At 32.6% G+C, this 27,473-nt stretch overlaps 1 protein-coding gene across 5 annotated transcripts in view; it reads left to right on the plus strand.

The window, feature by feature from the left end:
- The window catches only part of LOC139521207 (stAR-related lipid transfer protein 5-like), a 28,153-nt gene extending 8,968 nt beyond the window's left edge, over positions 1-19,185 (plus strand). Inside the window, exons 3-8 of one of the 5 annotated variants that reach the window (XR_011664032.1) lie at positions 1,277-1,409; positions 2,303-2,314; positions 9,879-9,993; positions 12,539-12,629; positions 14,463-14,556; positions 16,404-16,544. Coding sequence is in view for 4 of the 5 variants with exons in the window: in XM_071314577.1 (XP_071170678.1) it covers positions 1,277-1,409; positions 2,303-2,314; positions 9,879-9,993; positions 14,463-14,556; positions 16,404-16,560 (511 nt within the window). In the remaining variant the exon portion in view is untranslated. Of the gene's footprint in view, positions 1-1,276; positions 1,410-2,302; positions 2,315-9,878; positions 9,994-12,538; positions 12,630-14,462; positions 14,557-16,403 lie in introns of all 5 variants that reach the window. The other 4 variants (XM_071314577.1, XM_071314578.1, XM_071314579.1 and 1 more) reach the window with 4 other exon arrangements.
- The last annotated feature ends 8,288 nt before the right edge of the window (positions 19,186-27,473 follow it).

The raw sequence follows: 27,473 nt of genomic DNA on the forward strand, positions 1-27,473 counted from the left end.
ATGTCAGACATACCTTAGTGATGTAATAACATATTGTAAGATAATTTTTTAGCAAGCAAATTTGTTTTGTTGAGTGCATTCTATACAACTGTCAATTCTAACACACACAAGTCACAAGACCTGAGATTTCACCCATTTCAAAAGTTAAAAACCTCTTGCTTTTTCTGAAACTTTAAAACAAACCCAATTCAAAATATCCAACCAAGGATGTAAAATATCTTCATCATTTTTATGGTTTTAGATAAAATATCAGTTACTCTTGTCTTTAAAAGATGTCTTCTCATTGAGAAAATAACTTTAGCAAATGAGAAAAGTTGTTATATCTTGTGATATTTTTCCAAAAATCGTTTCAATTCTGAGTAACATTGAAAAATTGAAAGATTTTGATTAAGGGACATGAATAAATCAAGTAACTTAAAATGAATAAATAAATTATTTATAATCATAATTAAATTGATAATCATAACTATAACTGATTTTATTTCAAGAATAAGATGACATTACTTTTACTCTAATCACCCTTTCAAATATCCTGTATTGCTACGGGTTAATTTATTATTTCATTTTTACATGCTGGTGTGTTCTTGTGTGAATATTTCTCTTTGACAAATTTCCCAAATACCTAATACATTGTTATGTATGTGAATTTTCTCAGTTTAACTAAGAGTCAAAGTAGTATTGAGCAGTCAGCGATAACTGACCTAGTGTTATTTTATGTGTAAAAAGCTTATACAAAAGACCCCTCATTTCTAGCTGTTATAATTAGATTAAAAGAAACAGTATATAGTCACTCTATTCTATACTAAAAGGTGTATATTGAAAGAAATATCATTTTATCAGTGAATGTAATGTTTTTGGTATATACTACATTCTGTAATGTCCTAAGTCAGGACATTCGAACATTTATGGATTTTAGAAAGTCAATATGGCGGCCAACTCCTTAGTAACAACATGTCAATTGTACTTTTGATGGTTATTATAGTAGTGTTTACAAAACAAACGTTAATTAAAAATCACTATTATTTGGCTTAAGAATTATAAAGTTTAAACACATTTTTTCGCGAGGTTATTGATGTGTAAACCGGGGTCTTACTCACAAACTTAACAAAAATCCGAAGTTTGTGAGTTAATCGCCCCAGTTTATGCATCAATAACCTCTGGAAAAAATGTGTTTAATCCTATATTAAATTTTTGTTTATTAAACAATACCCCAACCTCCCTCTACCGCCTCCGCAAAAAAAAATCATCTAAAATAGATAAATTGTTTATTTTACAGATATAAAGGAGAGGCAGAGTATAATGTGCCGCCAAAAACAGTATTTGAATATGTAGAACCTCTACCAGAAGGTCCACGAATGAAATGGGACAAAAATATGAAAAAAATAGAAGTATTAAAATGGTTAGACAAGGTAATTATTTTATATAACAAGAATTAATATGTGATTTATAATTAGAGTTACAGAGCATGTATATCATGATGGATCATAATTGATGAAAAACATTACATACAAATTAAAATCCTAACAAAAATAAACTTAATAGCAGTAAAATGTCAATAGTTGCATGTAAGTCTTGTGTTGGGATTTATTATTACATTTCCCAGGCTAAATGTCAGAATCCAGTTTTTTTCTGTTTTATTTCCCCTTCAGACAGCAGAAAATCATTAAAAGCTTCTATTTTTGTTGTAAATGACAAAATTATCCATAAAATTTCCTGAAAATTATTACAAAATAATTGGCTGCTGAATAAGCAATAAAAAAGAGTCAGCTTACAAAATAACACAATATTTTAGGAGTAAGAGGTTTCATTTGAATGAATAGGTATAATTTTGTTGTGGGTTGTCTATATATTTATAAGTATGTCATGACATACTACAACAGATTTTACCCATCAGATCACCTGTGCTGGTGATACAAGTCTGAAAACACATTCTGTATATATAGTTGTCTAAATAACAGCCCAACAATGTTAGATCTGTAAATATAGTTAAAGTAAAAAAATACAGTGCGGCTTACAGAATGTATATATCAAAATTTGTAATTTGCAAAGACAACATTTCACATCAAATAATAACAGTCAGTTAAAATAATGTCACTAGGGCTTTCCCTTTTGTGTCTTCTGGCATTCAAGCAACTATTTAACAATGTCCTTATGACATTATCATTGGTAACGTCCATTAATAGTAAGGGGAGATAAAACTAACATGTTAACGTAGATCTGTTTAATGTTGGCTGAAAGACCTTTTATGAAATGTCCTTCCTTTGCCAGTCTTTTATATTTATCAGATTCATTTATTATATAGGACGGAAATACGGTAAGTTTTCCCCTACTGCACGTATATATACATATATATGATTCACATATAATCTTCCTCCATTCTTCTGGCCTATTATACAATAAGAAACAAGAACTATCTTTAAAAAAGATATCCGACGTATTTAAATTTGAGTATATGTTTAAAACTATCATTTCGATAACCTTGAGAAGCACAAAGATACCATTTAAATAACGTTTTCTCTGTTTGTGTTCAGTATTCTCGGTCCTCGTATCTTTCTGTTTACATTCACCAAAACCCCGCGGAAATCTCACATGCGTAGGTGCGTTCTAAAAGTCATGTACGTTTGTACAACAAAGTTTACATTAAAAATTACTTAATTGTCCCGAAAATAAACAGCTGTCACGGATGCAAAGAGCTATTGGAGAAACAATTATTTTGATAAAAATATAAATATTTGTAATATCTAGTTCAAATATTTATAGTTTTTCACTTGCTTTCCATCACGATATAATTAACGAGACGTTTTTTCAAACACAACCAAATCACCCTACATGACAGCATTTTGTCCAATCACAGAAAGGATTTTCAAGTGCGTATTCTGTTGCCATAGTGAAGCGTCCTTAAGTTCAAAGGGCACAAACCAAAAATAATACCGACTACGTCGGAAAAAAAGAATAAATTATCAAGTACGGGACCTGGTATTTTTCACCAATGTTGAGGGTATTTAAGTTTTAAAGCCTATTTAATATCTAAATCCTAATTGCTTCCCCATAGTCACAGTTAAAAAGCTGTTTTTTCATTGATAGAGGTGACTAGAGGTATTCAGAATTGGTCATTGTTGCAAAACTAGTTTCATTTCAGTTTACACTGTCATTGCTGAAGATGACTGTAGTTTAAAGATTACAAAAGTTAACCCTGTAATTGTTGAAGATGTCTTTGTAATGGAGATTACAAATATTTCATGTATATCTTTAGGATGATGGAAATTTGCAAAGTTTTGATAAATGCCAATAAGTGCATTAATTTTAACTGTAATAAGAAAGATATATTTAAGAGAAATAGTTTTTTTTCAAATGAACTTTGAATCCTTATGATTTTACTCATTACCTGTCTCAGGGCACCTGGTTAACATTAGGCAGAAACAGACTTTAAACTGTTAAGTGCAATCTAAACTGGCAATTTGAAGATTAAAGAAATATTTATGGAACTTTTATGACTTAAAAAGATGTTTGATCTAATAAATATGTGGTAAATTAGATGTTAGGTAATACTAGGTACTCTCTAAAGGTAATTATCTCCTAGGATGTTTCTTGTAATTATATAATACAAAGGGGATTACCAGGATATTTTTTATGTAGAGTTTTCCTATTGCTCTAATCCCTTTAATTTTTTCTTTGATGAAATTATCCCTATAGGGTTATGTAGATGCACCTTATGAAAGTTATCCAGAGTAGAGAAAAAGCTTGAGTAAACATTCTTCTTACCTAAAGATTTATGAATTTAATGATTTTTTAATTTTTTAAAGTATTGCTTCCCCCCCCCCCCCTGATTGATGCCAATGATTAAAGTCAGTTGACTGCTTATGGATATTGCAGTTAATCCCACCTGGCCAATCATTTTTAGATTTGCCATTTTAAAAAAATTTCAGAATCCATTAATATTACAGCCTTGGTGGTCTGAAATAAGTTTTGGGTTTCCTCGAAAGTATAATGGTGTTATATTCTTGGCCATCTTAAGCTATCAGTGTTTGCTGCTTATCCGCTCAGTATGCAGAATGAAAGCACTGGTTGGTCTGGAGTCTGTGTCCAGATAGTACTAAAATATATCAGACTTGTATATATTTATGATCTAAGCATGTTATCATGCTGATATGCATGCAGTAAATGTTTTATAAATAATTCATGAAAAAGTAATACAAGTCTAATTGCACCACAAAGCTAGACTCTCCAGACTATATCATTGGAAAGCAATAAAGTTGTACAACTTTGCATCGACATTTACATGTAAGGTCAGGTAAACATTTCAAAGTTTAAAGGAATAAATATTTTTTAAAGGTACTGCTGTTTTTACGTATAGACAGGAAGAAATTGGAAAGATGTGTCAAGTCACTTTAACATGTGTCACATCTTGCTGGATTGGTTTGCATTTCTCTGATCTCTTTATTCTTTATACTTTTAAAAATTGCTTTGCAACAGTCAGTCTTTTTCATTTTTGCACCAATTCAATCAATAATAGTGGTCTATGTTATCAATAGCCTGTCAACATTTAGGTTGTGAGTTTGAAACAGCTTGTGGCAGGTGGTAGTTCACCTCCAATCTATAGGTTAGGATTGACCATTTTCCTGCCAAAGGTCAGTGGTTTTCTGTATGACCTCTTGCTTCCCGCCCACCAAAAAAAAAGCTGTTTGCCACAAAATAGTCAACTGAGTGCTGAAAGTAGCATTTAACACAGCCAATGGGGCCTAAAGTGGTGTTAAACATGAATAATCAATCAATCAGTGATTTGTTGCTGTTTTAATCCATCCAATCCAAATAGTAAAAAATGGACCCAGGAAAGGCACCTGTTATTTCGAATGAGAAACAATGGTGTCTCAGATTTTGTATCTTGTTGTCACAATCAGTAATTAGGAGATAACTGTAACGCGGAGACAGTAAACGGGTATTTGCGACCATCAAATCCCCAATTGATGCCATCGGAGCTTAAAATACAATATTGTTATCTCCATTCTAATGAAACTGACTGAAAACAACGTTAAAACATGTATTTAAAGTTTGCCATATGCCGTCTGCGCTTGCGCGTGCGTCCCATAGCATCAATTGTCAATTGATGCCATGTAAATATGTGACGTTATCCAATCAAAATGAACGTTACAAATTTGTTGCATTAGAATGGGATATTTATTGTACCAATGTGTATATTCTACATGTAAAAGCAGTATTGCTTGTGAACTTAAGTATTTATTATTCTAGTCATGGTTTCGTTTGAAACATTTAAGATAAAATTCCTACTGAGCCAGATACCATCTAATATGCTTTCATCAGCAAAAATATCAGAGCATTTGTGTACTGACATCTTAAAAAGACATCATACTATATCTGTTGTTCTGTAATCTGCTCTCCAACATGTCTAGCTGTCGAAACTGTCAATTTCTGATGAGTTTGATTGATTGCTTCACTTGTTGTACAGATAACTGATTCATAATAAAGATATTTTTAAAAAAATGATCTGTACAAACCAAGCTTAAAATTGAGCTTTGATACATCTTAATGTTATGGTATTGAACCACTAATTAGTGCTGGTCAGAGAGAATGTGCAAGAAAGTAGTAACATTTTTTTTTAACAATATAATTCCTAACCATTGCTGAAACTTTGGCAAATAAAGTAAACTATTTGGGTAATTTGGGTATCAAATGGAAAGGGACTAAGGATCCCTGTAGAACCCCTTTTATTTTTTTATTTATTTTTTAACTTTGTTGGAATACTAAAAAGAATAATTTGAAATTAAAAAAGGAGAGCTCAGACCCGAAGTACCTGTTTTTGCAGTACTAAACTTTGAGGAATCCGAGTGTGCTATAATATGCCATTGATTTTTTTCAGCACATATAGTCATAATCGGGACTGGACAAAGGTATAGTTTTGACATGAAATGACTGACATATTATTTGAACTTCAGACAAAATAGCTATGAACGCTTGAAATTGTAGAATTTAACTTTAAAAGCAATGGGGCTATGGATTTATGGTTTTATTCCTTATATAATTGTATTGCATAGTCTGAAATTGAAATGAAGAAAGCTGGACCTTTTATAGCTTACTTTATGGTATGGGTTTTTCTCATTGTTAAAGGGTGTCAGGTGACCTGCTGTTGTTCCTATCCTTATCATTTGGTATCTGGTACATCTAAGCTACTTCAGTGTCAATCTTTCATCATCTCATGATTTTAATAAAGCTTTAAAAAGAAGCTAAAAAAATTATTTTGTGTATGATCTTTCCTTTTTATTTCAGTTTTAAGCTTGTAAAAAAAACTCCCCATTTTAAATATTTTCATTTTGATAGATCCTGCTTTAAGTGCATTATTTGATCATTAGCTATGGGAGGTAGAAATAATGTATATATAATGTCTAGGAAGAACATAGGGGCACTTTACAATTATTGAGAGATATATGTATAATATCAATCTAATTACACAAGCATGTAGGTATTTCATCTAGGCTGTAAATTGATTAAAATCAACCAAAAAACCACAAGGGGTCAGTTTTTATTGGCATTCTCTCACATTCATCACAGTTAAATAGAGGTTGCTTCTTGTTTTTACGTTGTTTTTAATCAAAATATTTATGTATTCAGTGTTTTTTTAGACATAAAAAAATGCAAAGGTTTATATTGCAATTTAGTCTGGTTATTCTAATGTACCCTAAGTAACCTTTAAATATATTTTATTCATAAGTGTATCACAAAAATTCTTCAAAATAATCTGGAGCTTTCTGCCTGTCATGCCAGTCTTCTTCAGCATAATTTATAGGCATGTACTAAAAGGTTGAGTGGAGTGGTGAAGTGCTGGATTGTTGGAGTGCAGTCATAGAGTAAAAAACAGGGAGTTAGGAAAGTTTTAAATAAAACCTATTTATAAGATATGCTTTTATATCTTTAGAATTGTAGAAAGAATCTGAATGTTTGGTCTCAATGACATCCAACTGTGTATAAAAAACTTTGTATAAAAGTGACACCTTACATCCACACTTCCCAACTTCAATCTGAATTATAGCCAAAAAAATCTTATTTGTATACATACTTATAGTATTTTATTGTAATTATGTTACAAAATAATGATCTAATGATTTAAGTTCTACTAGACTTGCAATTGCTTTACATCAATCCAAGGATTTGTATAGTAAGAAATACTATACAAATCCTTGATCAATCCAATTTTGTTATTACAAAACACCAATGCAACTATCCATTCCATTCCATTCCACTCCATCCACTCCATTCCAGTCCATTCGACTCCATTCCAATCCACTCCAACACTCCACTCCAGTCAACATTTTTGTACATGCCTTGCACTGTTCTTTTCCATATGCATCATATTTTTTTTGTCTTACCTTTCACAAGTTCCTGTACGCAAAAGTCAAAATTAATGAGATGTAAGTATTTTATAAACAGTGTAAACCAATTGCAAATGTAATTACATATGCAGGAACAGAATGCAGATTGAACATTCAATCAGCTGGTAAATATTTTTTTTCTGTCTCAAACTTTTCAGAGACCCTCACCTGCATATGATAAACTCAATGTACAGATTATCTTCTATCACCTTTGTTTTGTCTCTGATTTTACATTTATTTTAAAAACAAAAATATTTAAAACAATAGGATTTTTTTTTTTTTTTAGTAGTTTACCTCCTTTATTCAATATGTATATGTTACAGTGAATTTGTATAATCAGGGATTATGTAGAATCCCTAATTTTTCAGGGAATATGTAGAATCACTAAAATCATTAGTAATTATATATAATCCCTGAAAATGACCAATAATTTAAGGATTCTTTGTTTGATAAAAAAAAAAATATATAGACAGAACAAATTTATTCGTTCATAGTGTGTTAATTTACCATTTATTTTATTGAGTTAAGCCTTCCAATTGATATTTAATCGTGTGTTTTTCTATGTTGTGATGTTATACTATTGTTTCAGAAAAAGGGAGAAGGTTTGGTACCATTAAAACGTTTAATCCCGCTGCAAATGTTTGCACCTGTCCTAAGTCAGGAATCTGATGTACAGTAGTTGTCATTTGTTTATGTAATTTATACATCTTTCTCGTTTTTTTATATAAAATGTAGATTAGACCGTTGGTTTTCCCGTTTGAATGGTTTTACACGTCTAGTAATTTTGGAGCCCTTTATAGCTTGTTGTTCGGTGTGAGCCAAGGCTCCGTTTTGAAGGCCGTACATTGACCTATAATGGTTTACTTTTATAAATTGTTATTTGAATTTAGAGTTGTCTCATTGGCACTAATACCACATCTTCCTATATCTATCAAATTATCATTTTTTTTTACTTTCATATTCCTTGCCAGATGAAATAATTTTGCTTTTAAACACAGAGAATGGTCTTAAAGATATAACCATACAGGGTTTCGAGATAAAGTTGAAGATAATAATATCAAGATTCCATTTATAGCAATAACTTAACATATATTGTTTGTTTTTAAAAGCCAGCGTCAAATGAATATTCATGTTCTATTTGTAAATCTACAGAGCATGTTTTTTGTGGTACATGTAAAACAAATGGTGAAGAAGATCATGGAACATCTGTATTTTGGTGTTTTTTTGTTTTTTTCTCCTCAAATGAACAAGAAATTCAAACAGAGAGAACTTACGCATCTAAATGTATAGAAAAACTAAGGATTGACAATTAGAACAAAATTGTAGAGGAAGCTGGAATTTGGTGTAATATTCTCATAGCAATTCCACACGGTAAAAAAGGAAACGAAATCACAAAAAAACATAATTGTAATTGTTCACCAAAAGTCGGAAAAAGGACATTGCCTGGCCAAAAAAAACATGGGGTCTTGCAAGAACCAGTTCGAGGTTGCTTATTCTCTTGTTTTCGGGTACCTACAGATGTTTTTACTGAACTTTTTATTTCTCTTAGGCGGGTCATAAAATCTGATTCGATATGTGAAGGTAAATGTTTTCTAAAATATGGATATTGTGGTAAATACAGATGTAAAGCATACTATTTTAATATTTTGTGTTTAACATTTTGATATATATATATTGTGCCTAACATTTAAACAATCAATAAAGTTATAATTTTGATATTTTGTGCTTAACATTTTACAATTTATGTTTATACAGTGTAATGCTGTTTTAATATGATTTTATAGCATACATTATTTGACTTTTATTCATTTTCTTTATAAATAAAACTATTTCTTCATTTCAGTTATTATGTATAATCCCTGACGTTTTTTCTAGTGATTATACATAATCCCTGAAAATTTTAGTGATTATATATAATCCCTAAACTGGCCAGTGATTCTACATAATCCCTGAAATTTTCAGGGATTCTACATAATCCCTGATTATACAAATTCACTGTAACATATATACTACAACAGATAGACAAATTTTATTGAGCAAATAAATAAAATCAGTGTATTAAAGAGGTATGACAAACTCAATGTATTAAAGAGGTATGAAATATCTGGTGCTATAAGAGAGATGTTCCTAATTACAAATTGTTTGTCAATTCATTCACATATTGCTAGTCATCATTGTATAAGATAAAAGTATGAATAAAAGGAAATGTAGGTTGTATGTTAAAAAGACAGTAACCCAATGACAAAATTAATCAAAATATCTCCAGGACATTGTACAGTGTGTAGCAATAGAAAGGTGTAATATATACACAATATGTCAGTATCTTAAATCATCCTGGGTATTACTAATAGGAAGCTTCAAGTCTTTAACCCAGCTCATGAAAGTGTGGCTTCCAATTGCTCTTTAGCATGTTTAGTAAGTCATCTCTCAGTTTCAATACTTAGCAGGTTTTAATAATTTATTTTAAAAATGAATGCATTTTTTTTAATTTTGTAGGATTTAAGACTTAATAGAGCATGTACATCCAGTGCCTGTATGGGTCTGATCTCACCAAGAGACTTTGTTGATCTCATAGTCACTAAAGAAACAGATACATATTTATCCACAAATGGTATGTATGCCGGCATTGCAGGGGTTGAAAGAGGTGGGTCTCATTGGGGTCTAAGCGTGATGCCGGATTGGCTGTTTGTTTAAGCTTGAAAGTTAAATTATTTAGCTTGAAAACAGGAAATGAAGGTGGCGGGACACTGGAAATTACATTATGGCAAGGAGAAGCAGGGTACAGGATTCTGACAAAACAATTAGCAGCATCTGGGATCAGACACCCAAATGAGACCCCATAGGGGAGTTTTAAAAGGGAAGGGGTAATTTATTCTGGCCTAAGTTTTTTGCGATCAAAGGGGTGTACTCGAGGGGTGTACTCCTAGTGGCCCTCTACAGCACTGGATCTGCCACTGGTATATACTTTAGGGGTTTACTCCTAGTGGCCCTCTACAGCACTGGATCTGCCACTGGTATATACTTTACTGGTTTACTCCTAGTGGCCCTCTACAGCACTGGATCTGACACTGGTATATACTTTAGGGGTTTACTCCTAGTGGCCCTCTACAGCACTGGATCTGCCACTGGTATATACTTTAGGGGTTTACTCCTAGTGGCCCTCTACAGCACTGGATCTGCCACTGGTATATACTTTAGGGGTTTACTCCTAGTGGCCCTCTACAGCACTGGATCTGACACTGGTATATACTTTAGGGGTTTACTCCTAGTGGCCCTCTACAGCACTGGATCTGCCACTGGTATATACTTTAGGGGTTTACTCCTAGTGGCCCTCTACAGCACTGGATCTGCCACTGGTATATACTTTAGGGGTTTACTCCTAGTGGCCCTCTACAGCACTGGACCTGCCACTGGTATATACTTTAGGGGTTTACTCCTAGTGGCCCTCTACAGCACTGGACCTGCCACTGGTATATACTTTAGGGGTTTACTCCTAGTGGCCCTCTACAGCACTGGACCTGCCACTGGTATATACTTTAGGGGTTTACTCCTAGTGGCCCTCTACAGCACTGGACCTGCCACTGGTATATACTTTACTGGTTTACTCCTAGTGGCCCTCTACAGCACTGGACCTGACACTGGTATATACTTTACTGGTTTACTCCTAGTGGCCCTCTACAGCACTGGATCTGCCACTGGTATATACTTGACTGGTTTACTCCTAGTGGCCCTCTACAGCACTGGACCTGACACTGGTATATACTTTAGGGGTTTACTCCTAGTGGCCCTCTACAGCACTGGATCTGCCACTGGTATATACTTTACTGGTTTACTCCTAGTGGCCCTCTACAGCACTGGACCTGACACTGGTATATACTTTAGGGGTTTACTCCTAGTGGCCCTCTACAGCACTGGATCTGCCACTGGTATATACTTTACTGGTTTACTCCTAGTGGCCCTCTACAGCACTGGACCTGCCACTGGTATATACTTTAGGGGTGTTCTCCTAGTGGCCCTCTACAGCACTGGATCTGACACTGGTATATACTTTAGGGGTTTACTTCTAGTGGCCCTCTACAGCACTGGATCTGCCACTGGTATATACTTTAAGGGTTTACTCCTAGTGGCCCTCTACAGCACTGGATCTGCCACTGGTATATACTTTAGGGGTTTACTCCTAGTGGCCCTCTACAGCACTGGATCTGACACTGGTATATACTTTAGGGGTTTACTCCTAGTGGCCCTCTACAGCACTGGATCTGACACTGGTATATACTTTAGGGGTTTACTCCTAGTGGCCCTCTACAGCACTGGATCTGACACTGGTATATACTTTACAGGTGTTAAATTATTTTTGTCTAGTGAAATCTAAATAGCATGAAAAATTGTCTGGATTCTACCATATCAATTGATTTCATTGAGAACATATGTAGAAAATGGTATTCACTAATATCTTTTACATAACTACTCGATTCTTTAGATTTCTAACATTACCCTTACATTAGATGTTACATAACTCTCGACATGCACAAATTATCCTTGGTAAAAAACACCTCCTACTTTCATCTTAGCTTTGAAGCTGTCTTTACAGATGATAACACATAAGATATATAGCCTTCTGCTCTTGAATTTTGAATATTTTATTTCTGTGTAGTGTTTATAATGTATTGGTCTCTTAACCCCAGAAATCTGGAGTACTATTGACTGAAGTGTTATCTCCTAATGTGTATTGAAAAGTTTTGAATGTCAGAAGGCAGTAGTTTATCTGAATACTTAAATTCCTGGAAGCATAATATTGTTGCACTGACATAGTAGTACTACATAATGTTCTCAAATTCTGTACGTTAAGGGCTTATTTGGCTTTAAAATTAACTGAAATTAGTTCTTTTGATCTTCAAAAAAACTTGAACTCCCATTTATGCCTGTATGAAAAAAGATATTAGAAAACTGAAGACCAACATTTTGGTAGCCATAACATTCAAGCAGATCTATATATGATATCAACGAAATATCAATAACATATTTTTGCTCAAACCTACCAATTATTATGACACAAATTCCAATGTTTTTGGGAAGTCATAGAATAACAGTTACTATTAAGTAGTTTTGACAGAAAGCAGAATGTAGATATTTAAGTATTTATCTTATTTCAACAGCTACAAGTGTAGACCATACTGATGGTCAAGAGAATGGCCATGTCCGAGGCTGGAATTGGCCATGTGGTATGATAGTCCACAAAGTTCCAGAGTAAGTTCTAATTCCCTGCATGCCTGTGCAAGTACAATATTATCTTCTGTTTGCTTCCTGTCTGAGTATAAACAGAGCATGATATTAATATTTCTGTTGCTTCTATCTGGTTCCCAGTACAAGACACATTAGGACAAGTTAACAGTCTAAATTGTATTGTTGTTAGGGATACCCAGTATATAGTAAATGAGTGTTTAAGCAATAATTTCCTGATACAGTAGTGGTATCGGTGTTAATATAGATTTTTGCTTGTTTCCACTTCATTGCAATCTTTTCTGATCAGCAGCATTTATAAGTATTAGATAACAATATTTCATTATTAATAGGTTAAAGGTAATCTCATAATTTTCTCTTGCATTATTAAAAGTATCACAGTTTTCAGAATTATTGGTAAATAGTATTTTTTATTTTTCAGTTTCGTCATCTGTTTTTGTTTAATATAGTCTGTGCATCATGCAATTTTTTTGTGATTTTGAATGGTATGATCTTTAATTAAACAAATAACTTTGAAAAAGAAGAGGAGTGGGTGTCTTTCTTTAAATCTTATGATTTTTTTTGTCCATTAAGAAATTGGTGATAGATTAGGACAGTCTTTTTAAACATCTGGTTATTTTTCTATCATTCAGATTTTGACTATTTTTGAAGACTGTATATTGACCTTTGAAGACTGTATATTGACCTTTGAAGACTGTATATTGACCTTTGAAGACTGTATATTGACCTTTGGAGACTGTATATTGACCTTTGGATGTATTTATTTGGTTGTGTTGTTGAGTTGCTGTCTTATTCACTTCCTAATTTACAAATTTTTGGGGTTGTTATATAACTATATGCTACTGAGGAAAAAATGAATTTGAGGTTTAATACATTATTATATTTAACAATAAATGAACGACATTATAATCACCAGATTTAGTTCCTTTCTCTTTGATAATATTTACCCCTTGTTACACACACCAACCTTTATTGTCAATGTATTAGACTGGAAATAATTTCAGATGGGATAAACCTTCTTTACTTCTAAAAATGTATTCTTTCTCAGTTTCTGTATAATCATAATATCAAATATATTCTTTTAATGATCTAATCCATTAAAATCAGTCTAAAATTCAATATATAGAAAAATGTGTCTCAATTTTAGAGTTGCATGAAAATGTAGTCTTAAGCATTGCATGGAGAATTTAGTTGTATATAATTTCCTGACTTTCTGTGATGGACAGAATCTTGCTTGCACAGGCATCAGAGAGTAATGATAGCTGTCCACGGCTAATTAGCACTTTCAGCTGTTCCTTCAACAACACAATAATCCTTATGAGATCTCTGAGATTCCAATGTTATAAATGATTGGGTATCATTGAACTGAAAGTGCTATGAGATCTCTGAGATTCCAATGTTATAAATGATTGGGTATCATTGAACTGAAAGTGCTATGTTTGTAGATAGTTCTAATTAAATGTTAACAATCAGCTTTATATTTCCTAATTGTTATTTTTATGCACGAGTTGCTTAGCAACACTAAACAAATATAGTCGGTCAGATTTTGTCAGTTTAAACATTAGGTGTAAATCTGGTCATCAATTAATGATGAGTTAATGATTTTTATCCAATAGTGATTAATTTTTCTTTATACGTTGTTCATTGTTATTTTTATGAAATGTTCACTTTCTTTCAAAAAAATTGGTACTAATAAAAAGAAAGATTCAACAGTAATTTTTTTCCCAAAATATGCTGACCATCAAATATTATAACCATGACTAAACTGACAAAATCTGATTTGCTAGTAATCTGGTTATGACTTTTGCTTCTGTGTATCATTGCTTATATATATTGTAGCTATAAGTTGTGAATGTGACGAGTTTCCTGAGGTGAAGAAATTTGTAAGAGGTTGGAATTATGCCTGCGGTGTAGTAGTATTAAAATATTCCCAGTAAGTTTACCTTATAGAGTCTACAGTATGTCTGCATGGATTGATGTTGTTTATGCCTTTGTCTACAGAGGATTAAGCATTTTACATTTTTAGCTCACCTGGCACACAGGACCAAGTGAGCTTTACTCATCACTTGAAATCCGTTGTTCCTCGTCCATTTACTTTTACAATAATCTTCACTGAAACTACAGGGCCAAATTGGACAAATCTTGGTTACGATCATCATTGGAGTATCTTGTTTTATAACATTGCGTCAGAGGATCCTGCTTGCCAACCAAGATGGCTGACATTGCTCAAAAATGCTGCTTTCCTACCAAGATGACTGACATGGCTAAAAATCAAATATAGGGATAAAATACAAGTTTTATCCATTATCTTGAAAAAAAATGTTCAAAATGTTGAGCTCTACCTAATTTCATATTCGTTAAAACTGTCAGATAGCTTTTTACACGACTGCAAAAAATTTTGCGGTCGTATATTGGTATCATGTCGTCGTCGTTGTCGTCGGAAGAAGACGGATGGTTTCCGGATATATTTTAAGGGTTATGGGGCAAACAGTCTAGGAATAAAGGGCCAAAAAGGGGCCAAAAACAAACATTTTTGTAGTTTCAAGTCAATCAATTGGAGTTATCTTTCTTTGTCTAGAATGGTTGTTGAATCACCTAAAACCAATACTTTATATAATCTTGTTTGAAAATTGGAGTTATCTTTCTTTGTCCAGATTAGAAGTTGAATCAACTTAAATCAATGCTGTATGCAATATACAATGCAATATTCACTTTAATTCCAACTGATAAATTAAAGCAATCTTTACCATTCTATGATTACAAGCACTTTGATTACCATTCTAGGGTTATGCCCCTTTACAAGTGGAAAAATTAAAGAATTTTTTAGTTTCTGTTCTCTTAACTTAAGTTTGTCTCAACTAAATTTAATGAAATGTGTATATAATGCTTATTACCTCTAAACTCAGTTTAAGTTCAATTTTTGGCAGCTTCACTTTTACAGTTCTTGAGTTATGTCCTTTTATAACGTTATATGCTAGCGGGGGCATCATCTGTGTCCTTTTGGACACATTCCCCATTTATTCTTTTAGAAGTTACTATTAATTAATATTAATTTTAACCATGACTGTGTGACATTTTATATTCGAATATTTTATGATGTATTGAAATGAGTAGTTATTGTTGCAAACTCCATTAGAAATTTGAATTGAGATCATTTTTGAAGTAAGGGAAGGGGGAAGTGAGAAAAAAAATTTGGGTGGGGATCAATTTTTTTTTCTCATTTCAGATTTCAGAATTTAAAAAGAAAATTTCTTCAAAAATGTTTTCTTTGAGAGGATTAATATTTAACAGGATAGTAAAAAGCAAAAGCACAAAAAAAAATTTAAGTTCATGAGACCACATTCATTCTGTGTCAGAAACCTATGCTGTGTCAACTATTTAATCACAATCAAAATTCAGAGCTGTATCCAGCTTGAATGTTGTGTCCATAATTGCCCCAACCGTTCAGGTTTCAACCTCTGCAGTCGTATAAAGCTGCGCCCTGCGGAGCATCTGGTTATTGAATTTATTGCCCTTAATCCCATGTTTAAAATGGAAAACAATATTAGATATACATGTACTGAAAATTCATAGATTATTGTGTTTTATTAATGCCAAAAATGCAACAGTATCTGTTTTGCATTGATAATGACTCACATTCATATATGTATTGGTTTTCCTTTTACAGATTGTTTTCAATGTGATTAATAAGGTCTAGCATATTCACCATGGATAAACGATTCGCAATTATAAATGTACACATGAATTTCTGAATCTACAGTATTTATTCTTTTTTTGTAGTAATCCAAACAAATGTAAACTAGTCAGTCTGATACAGCCAGACATTAAAGGAATGGTCCCTAAGAACCTGACTGATGCTGCTATACCAGGATCAATGGCCGAGTTCTTCACTAATCTCGGTAACGCACTAAAGGAAGATGGAAAAGTTGTATCATAGGAAGACGTTTTACAGAGTCAGACAAACATATCGCTTATTAGTTGATTTTGTTTTAAAAGCAGAAGAAAGTCGTAATTTATTATTTTAAATGGGATCAGATTGTTTGGCAAACTACTTAAAGAAGAATGTCAGAATCAAATATTTTATTATTCATTTAATATATATATGTAAAAAGTTACAGATTTGAGTTGAATGGTTTCTAAAATCAAATTTAATTTTAAGTTCATATAATTATGTCATCCATAGAATATAAGAATTAAATGTATAATTATTAATGTATGTGTATATTGTGTACCCCAAAGAATATAATTAATAAATTTTGTGATTTTTACAAGATGCTATGTTTAAATGATAATTATGTGAGAACATCTGAAGTGGCAGAATATTGTTGTCAGGATTTACTGTAATTTCAGAAATTATTGCGAAGTTTTTACTGGGTTTTTATCGTAGTAATAAAAATTTGCATTCTGATACCCAATACACATAACTGTATGCAGATTTATCGTGATGATAAGTGTACACAATAATTTCTGAATTTACAGTAATTATTTGAGGTTTTAAATTTCCAATTTCTAAATTGGTTATTAAATTACAGCGGAACCAATATCAATGTGACTACCTAATTTTACAGTACATTATGCAATAACTAAGTATAAATAATTTAAACTGTTCACATTTAGGCCTTTTTTAATTGAATTATTTAAAATTTGATGATGATGATGATGATGATGATGATGATGATGATGATGATGATGATGATGATGATGATAACTAGGGGTATTATATTAATCTCTTAATTCATTTTGTATTTAAAACTTGAAATTCTGTATAGCTTTTTTAGCTCAAGCTTAGTCCAATTAGTATCAAATACTCTACTCAGTACAAGCCATATATTAATAATTTTCAGATGAACGACTGCAAGTTTTGTATATCGGTAAACAGTTTTAACTTTTATGTTTTTCAAGCTAACTAAAGATATTTGATCTTTTCAAAAACAATATAACAGTATGACATTTCGAAAGTGAGTATTCCAGTTGAAACTGGTTCTGAAATCTGAATATTTCATGTTCTAGATCAATACTTTTCTTTCTTTTTTTACATTAAATTTTTTGTGAGTAGGTGTACCCTCTAGTCAACTCATTATAGTTGGTATTTTAGGAAAATGACACAGTAATCAACTTCTCAAATTAAGCAGACTTTCATGCTGTAGAAACTGATAGCCTTAAGCAGTTTTGGTAACATAAAAGGAGCATTGATTTGTGTAATAGCATCCTAGACAATTTTTGATATTATGATATAATGGAAACGTTAACCCACTTATACATTTCCAAACGTAATCTTTTCCTTTATAAACTATTATTGGAACCATTATTTTGTTGCAGTTTGTAATAAGATAAAAATTAGTCTGGAAGTGTCGATATTATATCAAGTTGTTATGAAGAATAAATGTACATTGAGATATTTAAAATTTAGATTTAAAAATTTAAAGAGTTGTTTCCCTTTAATGTTTTTTTTTTTTATATACTTTAATGATTTAACAAACTATCCCTAATAACTTTTAGAACCTTTTGATTATAACTTGTGTACTGTTTTTGATTACATTTCTGGCAACATATTGAATCAAAACATAGGGCTTCTGGTATAGAACTTTAATTAAAACTCCTCAGTTAAACCCTACACCTACATGTTTAATTACGCAGATGTGGAAATGTTATACTTGTTTCATGGTATTCATTATTCTTAATTCTGCTCAAATGATTAATTTTAATAAGTTTGTGACGTCAGGTTTTTATGCAAGATCTGATGGTGTTATTTGAGTGAATTATATAAAATTAACAACACTCCTCTGAAATATTGTTTTAGCATTCATGTTTAACTTGTTATATTTAAAGTTCGTTCTAATGAATGTTTAAGCATATTTTGTAAAGAAGAGAACTTGTTACAGAAAGAAATTCAAATTATGCAATATTTACCAATTAATATAAGTTCTCACTAACACTGAGCCTTGATATCAAGAAAAGAACAAGAAAGCATATCATGACCCTGTCCATAATGTTGAAATAATTCTTATAGTCCAAATTATAATTTTATCAAGAGTATTAGATTTGCATATTCAATAATCGTATCTGTATACATTGTATGATGCCATTGTAGGTTAATTCATCTAGTCACATACACTTTCAGACTGTTACTTATTTCTCTACAAATATTTCTATAACGCTTCAAAATTTATATGGTAAAATATTTCACTGAACCAGCCTCTATGATAAATGTTTTACATTAGTGAAGGTACAAATGTTCAAGAAATGTGTTATTATTTTTGATGATTATTTACCAAACATAAATTATTTATTGTTATTGTAAAGCACCGACTCCATTTATATATATGCTTTTCATTTGCAAGACATACAAATACTGTGTAAAACAAAAATCAAAAATATTTCACCAACAACATTAGTAAGGTTGTTGACATATGCCTATAAAGAATAGACCAAGAACAAAAATATTGCCAGTATGAGCAATTTAGAATTTTTATCATGAATATTTACATATATTTTTGTGATATTTATTTTTTTGTGACAATGATTATGTGATCAGTATATTAAATTCTATGTGTATAAGCTATTGATGGTTTTTTTAATGTCTTAGTCCAATATTTGATCTTTTAAACAGCCATTGGTTGGCTGCTACAGACAGAAATAAAACAGAAAAGTATTATTATACCACTGAGTTTTGAGTGGACGGTATATAGTTAAAGGGCAGTTTGTCCATCCATTACCTATTCATTGGTTCTTCCCTTCATAAGTTTGTTTGCCTGTTCATCTACTTGTCCTTCCAACATACCTTTAATGTACCTGGTTTGATTCCCGTCTGGAATGAAAATTTTAGGGACTGAATTTTCGGCTCTCCCTTGACACCATTTGCGAGTAAGGTCTTGAGGAAACGATGATAGTCCGTTGGAAGGGGACGATAAATGGCTGACCCATGTTAAGAGAGAGCCATATCTCTTGCATGTTAAAGACACCCTTGTAGATTTCGAAAAAGAGCAGGCTAATGCCGCTACAAGGCAGCACTCGCACCCGCAAAGTGGAAAGGGAATAATATAAGTTGCAAAACTTAATATTGTTTCCCAATCCACTATAAATAAATATTTTTAAACTAATGCTCTCTTAAAAACTCTATAGTGATGGCTTTGTTCGTCCATCCTTCTGTCCGTCCATCTGTGTCATGGTTATAAGATGGTTACTAGAGTATCCCTTGCTTGATTGGATTAAAACAGATAACAGAGAAAGGAAAGGGAGAGAAGCCTATTATTTTGGGGTCAAGGTCACTGTTACTCAAAATATAAAAGTAGTTTTCTAGATGGTATCCTGCTGTGAATTGTATCACATTCTAATATTACATAACAAAGAAATGGCATCTAAAGAAAAATTTTGATTTTTTTCTTTCAAATTTGTAGTTTACTGATAAATGGACTCAGTCAACATTACACTTTAACACTGAAAGCAGCAATCATAGGTATGACACAGGACTTTATGGAACCCCTAAACAAAAATTATTGGTTGTTAGTATATCTCACATATGTCTAGTCTGATATATTAGGAAAGAAGAGGCTCCAAGGAGTCTGAATCACTCCTCCGTATTACACTAGTACAATGCTAGAGGCTATGATGGAAAGTGAATCACTCAGTTGGATTACACAAGCAAAAATCAAGAACCTACTGAGGGAATTGTCTGTATTATACTAGTAAATCACAAGAGGCTCTAAGGAGTCGGAATCACTCATCTGGATTACACTAGTAAAAACAAGGTGCTCCTACAAGTGTGAATCACTCATCTATATTACACTAGTAAAAACAAGAGGCTCCTACAAGTCTGAATCACTCATCTATATTACACTAGTAAAAACAAGAGGCTGCTACAAGTCTGAATCACACATGGAGTCGCCGTACACTAGTAAAAACAAGAGGCTCCTTAAAGTCTGAATCACTTGCCCGGATTACACTAGTAAAAACAAGAGGCTTCTACAAGTCTGAATCACTCATCTGGAGTCAGTGTACACTAGTAAAAACAAGAGGTTCCTAAAAGTGTGAATCACTCATGGATTACACTTGTAGAAACAAGAGGCTCCTACAAGTCTGAATCACTCATCTGGAATACACTAGTAGAAACAAGAGGCTCCTACAAGTCTGAATCACTCATCTGGAGTCATTGTACACTAGTAAAAACAAGAGGTTCCTAAAAGTGTGAATCACTCATGGATTACACTTGTAGAAACAAGAGGCTCCTACAAGTCTGAATCACTCATCTGGAATACACTAGTAGAAACAAGAGGCTCCTACAAGTCTGAATCACTCATCTGGAGTCAGTGTACACTAGTAAAAACAAGAGGTTCCTAAAAGTGTGAATCACTCATGGATTACACTTGTAGAAACAAGAGGCTCCTACAAGTCTGAATCACTCATCTGGAATACACTAGTAGAAACAAGAGGCTCCTACAAGTCTGAATCACTCATCTGGAGTCAGTGTACACTAGTAAAAACAAGAGGTTCCTAAAAGTGTGAATCACTCATGGATTACACTTGTAGAAACAAGAGGCTCCTACAAGTCTGAATCACTCATCTGGAGTCAGTGTACACTAGTAAAAACAAGAGGTTCCTAAAAGTGTGAATCACTCATGGATTACACTTGTAGAAACAAGAGGCTCCTACAAGTCTGAATCACTCATCTGGAATACACTAGTAGAAACAAGAGGCTCCTATAAGTCTGAATTACTCATCTGGAATACACTAGTAAAAACAAGATACTCCTATAAGTCTGAATTACTCATCTGGAATACACTAGTAAAACAAGATACTCCTATAAGTCTGAATTACTCATCTGGAATACACTAGTAAAACAAGATACTCCTATAAGTCTGAATTACTCATCTGGAATACACTAGTAAAACAAGATACTCCTATAAGTCTGAATTACTCATCTGGAATACACTAGTAAAACAAGATACTCCTATAAGTCTGAATTACTCATCTGGAATACACTAGTAAAACAAGATACTCCTATAAGTCTGAATTACTCATCTGGAATACACTAGTAAAACAAGATACTCCTATAAGTCTGAATTACTCATCTGGAATACACTAGTAAAACAAGATACTCCTATAAGTCTGAATTACTCATCTGGAATACACTAGTAAAAACAAGATACTCCTATAAGTCTGAATCACTCATCTGGAATACACTAGTAAAACAAGATACTCCTATAAGTCTGAATTACTCATCTGGAATACACTAGTAAAACAAGATACTCCTATAAGTCTGAATTACTCATCTGGAATACACTAGTAAAACAAGAGGCTCCTACAAGTCTGAATCACTCATCTGGAATACACTAGTAAAACAAGATACTCCTATAAGTCTGAATTACTCATCTGGAATACACTAGTAAAACAAGATACTCCTATAAGTCTGAATTACTCATCTGGAATACACTAGTAACACAAGATACTCCTATAAGTCTGAATTACTCATCTGGAATACACTAGTAAAACAAGAGGCTCCTACAAGTCTGAATCACTAATTTGGAGTCAGTGTACACTAGTAAAAACAAGAGGTTCCTAAAAGTGTGAATCACTCATGGATTACACTTGTAGAAACAAGAGGCTCCTACAAGTCTTAATCACTCATCTGGAGTCAGTGTACACTAGTAAAAACAAGAGGTTCCCAAAAGTGTGAATCACTCATGGATTACACTTGTAGAAACAAGAGGCTCCTACAAGTCTGAATCACTCATCTGGAGTCAGTGTACACTAGTAAAAACAAGAGGTTCCTAAAAGTGTGAATCACTCATGGATTACACTTGTAGAAACAAGAGGCTCCTACAAGTCTGAATCACTCATCTGGAATACACTAGTAGAAACAAGAGGCTCCTACAAGTCTGAATCACTCATCTGGAGTCAGCGTACACTAGTAAAAACAAGAGGTTCCTAAAAGTGTGAATCACTCATGGATTACACTTGTAGAAACAAGAGGCTCCTACAAGTCTGAATCACTCATCTGGAGTCAGTGTATACAAGTGAAAACAAGAAGCTCCTACAAGTATGAATCACTCATCTGGAATACACTTGTAGAAACAAGAGGCTCCTACAAGTCTGAATCACTCATCTGGAATACACTAGTAAAACAAGATACTCCTATAAGTCTGAATTACTCATCTGGAATACACTAGTAAAACAAGATACTCATATAAGTCTGAATTACTCATCTGGAATACACTAGTAAAGCAAGATACTCCTATAAGTCTGAATTACTCATCTGGAATACACTAGTAAAACAAGATACTCCTATAAGTCTGAATTACTCATCTGGTATACACTAGTAAAACAAGATACTCATATAAGTCTGAATTACTCATCTGGAGTACACTAGTAAAAAAACAAGATACTCCTATAAGTCTGAATCACTCATCTGGAATACACTAGTAAAAACAAGAGGCTCCTACAAGTCTGAATCACTCATCTATATTACACCAGTAAAAACAAGAGGCTCCTACAAATCTATTAAATCACTCATCTGGTTTACACTTGTAAAAACAAGAGGCAAGTTTCGACCAAAAGTAGGTCCATGTGAGCTATTGTCATTAATAGGCCACTCTGTCATGTTTTGTCATGAACTTATCAAAAACAATTCCTGGGTATCCACTGGAACAACTACAAATGAAATTTACTTGAATGATCCCTAGGATATATGGCTTCTTGGTTATTTTTAACTTCCAGTTGCAAACTAAATGCATATTCAGAATGAGAACACAATCTTTACCAGTCTTTGCGCTTAAGCTTAATGTCACTTGCTTAGTGAAGAAGCAAAAAATACCAATTTTTTTAAAAACCAACAAAATTTCAAAAACAAGACAAGCAGACTTCCGTGAGTATATTAAGACAAGCATGCTACCATGAGACCAGCCATCAAGGTAAGTATGCTACCATGAGTGTATCAAGACAAGCATGCTACAATGAGAGTATCAAGACAAGCATGCTACCATGAGTGTATCAAAACAAGCAGGCTACCATGAGTGTAAGAAGGCAAGTATGCTACCATGAGTGTATCAAGGCAATCATGCTAGCATATGTGTATCAAGACAAGCAGATTACCATAAGTGTATTAAGGCAAGTATGCTACCATGAGACCATCAAGGCAAGCTGGTTACCATAAGTGTATTAAGGCAAGTATGCTACCATGAGGCCATCAAGGCCAGTATGCTACCATGAGACCATCAAGGTCAGAATGCTACCATGAGACCATCAAGGCAAGTATGCTACCATGAGACCACCAAGGCAATAATGCTACCATGAGACCATCAAGACAAGTATTCTACCATGAGACCATCAAGGTAAGCATGCTACCATGATACAATCACTATCAAGGCAAGAATGCTACCATGAGACCATCAAGGCAAGCATGTGCCCACGAGACCATAAAAAAATGTTTGAAATGTCCAATAAATACAGGGTTAAAATGTATGAAATGTCAGATAAATACAGGGTTAAAATGTATGAAATGTCCAATAAATACAGGCTTAAATGTATGAAATGTCTAATAAATACAGGGTTAAAATGTATGAAATGTCCAATAAAAACAGGCTTACATGTATGAAATGTCCAATAAATACAGGGTTAAAATGTATGAAATGTCCAATAAATACAGGCTTAAATGTATGAAATGTCTAATAAATACAGGGTTGAATGTATGAAATGTCTAATAAATACAGGGTTAAAATGTATGAAATGTCCAATAAATACAGGGTTAAAATGTATGAAATGTCCAATAAATACAGGCTTAAATGTATGAAATGTCCAATAAATACAGGAAAATGTATGAAATGTCCAATAAATACAGGGTTTAAATGTATGAAATGTCCAATAAATACAGGGTTAAAATGTCTTATAATTGTCTATTATCTGAATATTAATAATTCATAATTGTCTACTGAGAAATATATCTTCAATGTTAATGCATATTAAGGTTGGTGATGACCACTTCAACTTTTGAGTTACTGCTCTTTGCTTACTTTATAAACATGACTGGAGTTGTGACTGTTTTTAAACAAAAAAAAGTAATGCTTACCAGTGGCAGATCCAGGTGGAGGTTGTTCTGGGGGTTAGAACCCCCTTTTTGATGATCAATGCTATTGAAAGGGGACATATGGTTGAAACCCCCCTTTATCCTGACATCTAAAACAAATCTTTTTTTATTGGTCTAAAGTCCTTATAGCTAGTAGGTTTTTTTATAACAGGTTTTTTTCATGACTTATGCTTATGGTATAGACTCTGCCATAGAAAATATTTTATCCAGTAATTGAATATAGGATAGAAATATATATCAGCCAGTTAAGGTAGGAATATTCATGAATTTTATATTTTAAAACACACATAATTGATCATAATTGTTAAGTTAAATGTAAAGTGGAAAGTCAATGACATTAAATTAAAGAGGTACACAATCTCTTCAACATACCCATTTTATCATCAAGTTTATAAACAATAATAAATTATATCTAAATTCAGAATGTTCTAAATATGTCTATCTGAGATAAAGACTCCTTGAATTGTCATATTTAGGTGTGAGGATCTCTATATTTGGCACTTATTAAACAAGTTACATCCTATAACAGATAGGTTATCAATGTATTATTCGGGAGATCCTCCATTATTTATCTTTAGCTGAACAAGTATATGTATAGCTTAATTCCTGATCTATATATTAACAACAAATTTAAAACATTGATATAAAGATACAGAATTATCAAAATAAAATAATAAACTAAACTAAGATTACAGGATGTCAATTGACTTGTGATCAAAAGATGTAGCATGAACAGAATGGGACAATGCTTTATTTGATTGTGTGTTAACAGAATGGGACAATGCTTTATTAGATTGTGTGTTAACAGAATGGGACAATGCTTTATTTGATTGTGTGTTAACAGAATGGGACAATGCTTTATTAGATTGTGTGTTTACAGAATGGGACAATGCTTTATTTGATTGTGTGTTAACAGAATGGGACAATGCTTTATTTGATTGTGTGTTAACAGAATGGGACAATGCTTTATTTGATTGTGTGTTAACAGAATGGGACAATGCTTTATTAGATTGTGTGTTAACAGAACGGGACAATGCTTTATTTGATTGTGTGTTAACAGAACGGGACAATGCTTTATTTGATTGTGTGTTAACAGAACGGGACAATGCTTTATTTGATTGTGTGTTAACAGAACGGGACAATGCTTTATTTGATTGTGTGTTAACAGAATGGGACAATGCTTTATTTGATTGTGTGTTAACAGAATGGGACAATGCTTTATTTGATTGTGTGTTAACAGAATGGGGCTTTATTTGATTGTGTGTTAACAGAATGGGACAATGCTTTATTTGATTGTGTGTTAACAGAATGGGACAATGCTTTATTTGGTTGTGTGTTAACAGAATGGGACAATGCTTTATTTGATTGTGTGTTAACAGAACGGGACAATGCTTTATTTGATTGTGTGTTAACAGAATGGGACAATGCTTTATTTGATTGTGTGTTATTATCTCTAAAGAAATAAATGCAGTGGAAAAAGCTAGGGTCTGTTTACATTGTAAAAATGTGCTAACTCAATAAAACTTTCAACTTTTCCTCTTTTCACAAGTTTTGTCAAGCTGAATCTATAATGTCCTTTATATTCAATAACCCCAAACCGGGTCCATACACCAAATATAGCTGACCTTTTGCTTTAGTATCTGAGAAATAGACCAAACCATAGAAACTTAACACTGTCTAATGAATCATGAAAATGAGGTCAAGGTCAGATAAAATCTGCCAGTTGGACATGTTTACCTTACAATCATTCCATTCACCAGATGGTACACCAAACACAATTTTATTTTTGATTTTTTTTTTTCTGTATTATTATTGTTTTCTTTTTCTTCAATTTTCCGTCTTTTGATCCATATTTATATATATATTTACTAAATAGATATACCATTCTATACATGCATGCTCATACATATATTTTTGTATTATATTGCTATAAATGTTAAATGGAGAAGACTTCATAAGTCTGTTTGACTTGTGTCTTATCCAATTTGTACTTTAACAAATAAAATATGTTTAAACTAAAAACCAAACACAATGGCTTTATTGCTAATATTAGTATCTGAGAAACAGACAAAACCACGAAATCTAATCATTGTCAAATGAACATTAAATCGAGGTCTACTGCTTGTTAGATATTTATTTATGTTTTTTAAATCACTGTTGAAGAAGATGTGATTCAGTATTTATATATCTGGCTTTTTGAAGAAGATGTGATTCAGTATTTATATATCTGGTTGTTGAAGAAGATGTGATTCAGTATTTATATATCTGGTTGTTGAAGAAGATGTGATTCAGTATTTATATATCTGGTTGTTGAAGAAGATGTGATTCAGTATTTATATATCTGGTTGTTGAAGAAGATGTGATTCAGTATTTATATATCTGGTTTTTTGGCATTTTGTTGTACTTTCTCATACGTGTCGGTCCAATTGGTCATTTTGTGCTGAGTTATGGTCTGTTTATTTCATTTGTGGTTTAAATTCTGTATTTCCAGACTGTACATTATTATATTCTAGTCACTATTAGAAAATAAATAAAATAGCTCCATAACAAACTCAATCCCAATTTAATATTCTTGTACCAGTCTATAAATAAAAATCTATTCTATTTTAAAATATTTATCCATGAAAATATAAGCGCACAAAATAATTTTATGGTACTTTTTGTAATGTTTATCCATTCATGTGACCCATTTTGTTTGTGGTTTCCTGATGTGCTGTTGTGAATTCATTTGAGTCATCCATTGTTATTCTGCTGTTTACATGTTGTATTGT

This window comes from Mytilus edulis, chromosome 4 (assembly GCF_963676685.1).
Source record: "Mytilus edulis chromosome 4, xbMytEdul2.2, whole genome shotgun sequence".
NCBI classification, from domain to species: Eukaryota; Metazoa; Mollusca; class Bivalvia; order Mytilida; family Mytilidae; genus Mytilus; species Mytilus edulis.